This window comes from Lactuca saligna, chromosome 9 (genome assembly GCF_052625555.1).
Source record: "Lactuca saligna cultivar CGN05327 chromosome 9, ASM5262555v1, whole genome shotgun sequence".
Lineage (NCBI taxonomy): Eukaryota > Viridiplantae > Streptophyta > Magnoliopsida > Asterales > Asteraceae > Lactuca > Lactuca saligna.
In genome coordinates this window covers 63,236,458-63,239,790 of record NC_136425.1, presented here as the reverse complement: position 1 = coordinate 63,239,790, position 3,333 = coordinate 63,236,458, and the positions used below count along the sequence as shown (strand labels likewise).

At 37.7% G+C, this 3,333-nt stretch overlaps 1 protein-coding gene across 1 annotated transcript; it reads left to right on the top strand.

Moving 5' to 3' along the window:
- The first annotated feature begins 240 nt into the window (after positions 1–240).
- Positions 241–2,365, top strand: EMB1796 (Pentatricopeptide repeat (PPR) superfamily protein). Its single transcript, XM_078973971.1, has one exon. The coding sequence runs from the start codon at positions 342–344 to the stop codon at positions 2,193–2,195; it is 1,854 nt and encodes a 617-aa protein (XP_078830097.1). The 5' UTR covers positions 241–341; the 3' UTR covers positions 2,196–2,365.
- Positions 2,366–3,333: the final 968 nt, after the last annotated feature.

Here is a 3,333-nt window from a genome sequence, read left to right as displayed (position 1 = left end):
ATGTGATATGTTTATTTGGATGTAAATATTTATTTGTCTTTTTATATTTAAATATGTCGATAAGAAGAAGATAATTATTTTAATCTGATTTCAATATATTTAATAAAATTTGTGTTAAAATTTTTAAATTACCATAAAATTGTATATTCATTGTCGAATAACATTTATGTACAAGTAAAACTGCAGAATGTACAAGTACGACAATTTCAGTATAATAAAGCCCATACCCAAATCCACAATAATCCCGTCGAATACACTCTGCCCCTATCTTCTCCTCCATTGCATCACCTCTTAAACCCTCTTCAAGAACCCTAAATCACTTTCTCTCAAGATTAAAGCAAATGGCTCTTTCGAAACCAGCTTTCTTAAATCACCTCAAACTGCTGGTGAGAACCCACCACCACCCGCTACGCCCTGCCGTCATATCTCTCCGACATTTATCATTTGCCACACCAGAAGACGCCGCCGCAGAACGTCGCCGCCGAAAACGTCGCCTCCGTATCGAACCCCCTCTTAACGCTCTCCGCTCCAACACCCAATCGCAGCCTCGACCTACTCCGACCCCAAATCAAAACCCTAACGCCCCAAAAATCCCCGAACACGTCTCTGTTCTCACCGGCAAACGCCTCGAGCTCCATAACCGTATTCTCAAACTCATCCGCGAAAATGATTTACAAGAAGCCGTTCTCTTGACGCGTCACTCAGTCTACTCCAACTGCAAACCCACCATCTTCACATGTAACGCCGTCATGAACGCCTGTCTTCGGCAGTCTAAATACGCAGATCTCCTTAACCTTCACCGTTTCATCACGCAAGCAGCTATCGCGGCGAACATCGTCTCTTATAACCTCATCATCAACACCTATATGGATTGCCGGAAAATCGATACCGCTTTGGAACACTACAAACAATTAATCGATAATGCTCCTTTTGAACCCAACACAACGACATTCCGGATTATAGTAAAAGGGCTTGTTGACAACGATAAGCTGGAGAAGGCTTTGGAAATCAAAGACGACATGTTATCGAAAGGGTTTGAAGCCGATCCAACTGTTTATTATCATTTGATGACTGGGCAAGCAAAGAACGAGAACCCTGATGGAATCTTCAATCTGTACGAGGAATTGAAAGAGAAATTAGGTGGATTTGTTCATGATGGCGTTGTTTATGGCAGTGTGATGAAAGCGTATTTCTTGAAAGGAATGGAGAAGGAGGCTATGGAATGCTACGAAGAAGCTCTGCGTGAGGAATCAAAGATCAGGATGAGTGCAATGGCGTATAATTCCTTACTGGACGCCCTGTCTAAAAATGGAAAGTTCGATATCGCACTGAAGCTGTTAGATAGAATGCTACAAGAGCACAACCCTCCTATACTTCTCAGAGTCAATCTCGGTAGCTATAATCTAATGGTGGATGGCTACTGTGCAGAAAAAAGATTCGATGAAGCAATAAACACCTTCAATCAAATGGGGAAGACACGATGTCATCCAGACACTCTTTCATTCAACAATCTAATCGAGCAATTGTGCAACAATGGAATGTTATCTAAAGCAGAAGAACTCTACAACACTATGAACGAAAAACAGGTAACCCCAGATGAACACACTTTTGTTGTATTAATGGACACTTGTTTCCAAGAAAATCGCCCAGAAGATGCAGCTGCATATTTCAAAACAATGATTGAATCCAAACTGAGGCCAAATCTAACAGTTTACAATCGGTTAATGGATGGGTTAATAAAAGTTGGGAAAGTTGATGATGCAAAATCTTTCTTTGATATGATGGTGCCTAAGCTAAAAATGGATGATGATAGCTACAAGTTTATAATGAAAGCTTTGTTTGACATCAAGAAACATGATGAAGTTCTTGAAATGATTGGTAGAATGTTGAGGGAGGAGCCATTGGAGTTTTCTGATGAGTTGCAGGTTTTTGTAAGGGAAGAGTTAAAGAAAGAAGATAGGGAGGATGATTTGGTGAAGTTAATGGCGGATATTGAGAGAGAGAAAGCTGAGGTGGCAGCTAAAGAGGCTGAGGAAGCTGAGAAGGCGAAAGCTAGTATCACATCTGTGTACTCTAATTTCTTGCCACTTAAGTTGAAGGGTGATGATGGTGGTGAGAGGGTGGTGGATGGTGAGGTGAAGGCGGAGGAGGGGGAGGAGGAGGATGACGTGTCAGGTGAGAAGGCAAGTGCATAAAGGTGTTTTTCTTTTTGTTCTTAGATTGAGTTATTATAAGGTTTTATGAAGTAGTGACTTTCTTTCTTCTTTAGTGACATTTTAGTTTATAAGATTAAATGAAATCATTGAAATAATATGATTATCTGCTTGTTATTGAGCTTTGAAAATGGCATATGATGTTTATAAAATTGCAAAATGACATTGGATTAAGTTTGTAGAGCAAATAGCAAAATGGTATTTTGCAATTTCTGCCTTGAATTATTATATTAAAAATTTGTTTGTACATAATTTTGATGCTAGAATTTGTTTAAACATTGCTTGATAACATTGTTTATTTAACATTGTTTTAGTCCCATTAAGCCTTTGTAAAAATGACACCATATTCTTTTTTGTATATTCATTAGAAATGCATCATAATATTATTAACACAAATATATCTAGATTTTCCAAGTTTTGAAAATTTCAAGGTGCAATATAGTTTTGAAATTAAGGTTATACATTGTCCTTGAAAAATCATATAAACTTTATGAAAATTTACTGGGTCGGAATTTTGTGGTTTATTTTCTCTAACAATCTCCACATGATTGGAAACTGATCAAGAAAAATCAAGCTACTATGAAGTCTACATAGCAGAGGTATATGTTACCCTTCGAATCTTCTTTGATAGTCATACAAATTGATAGTGCTAGTTTATGAATGCTTCATTAATTAATCAATACCAAATGTAATCACATCAATCCGACTCTATGTGCAAGTTTCGAACCATGTATATCAACCAACTATCCCATGGTGCTAAAAAATGGTATTCCAAGGATAATAAGAATTTGACAATCTTTCTTCATGTCTAACACCACAAGATCAACCGGAAACACGGACTTGTCTACTTTAACCAATAAGTCTTCTGATATTCTCTTTGGATAAGTAACCAATCTATTGGCCAAATGTATCATCATTCGAGTCGGTTTGGTATTCCAAAGATAATAGGAATTTGACAATCTTCTTTCATGCCTAACACCCCAAAATCAATCTGAAACACGGACTTGCCTACATTAACCAATAAGTCTTCTAATATTCTCTATGGATAAGTCACCAATCTATTGGCCAAATGTATCGCCATTCGAGTCGGTTTTGATTCGGTCAAGTTGAGCTTTGAATA

Coding starts and splice junctions, on each gene's coding strand:
- EMB1796 (XM_078973971.1), top strand. CDS start 342: ATGGCTCTTTCGAAACCAGCTTTCTTAAATCACCTCAAACTGCTGGTG.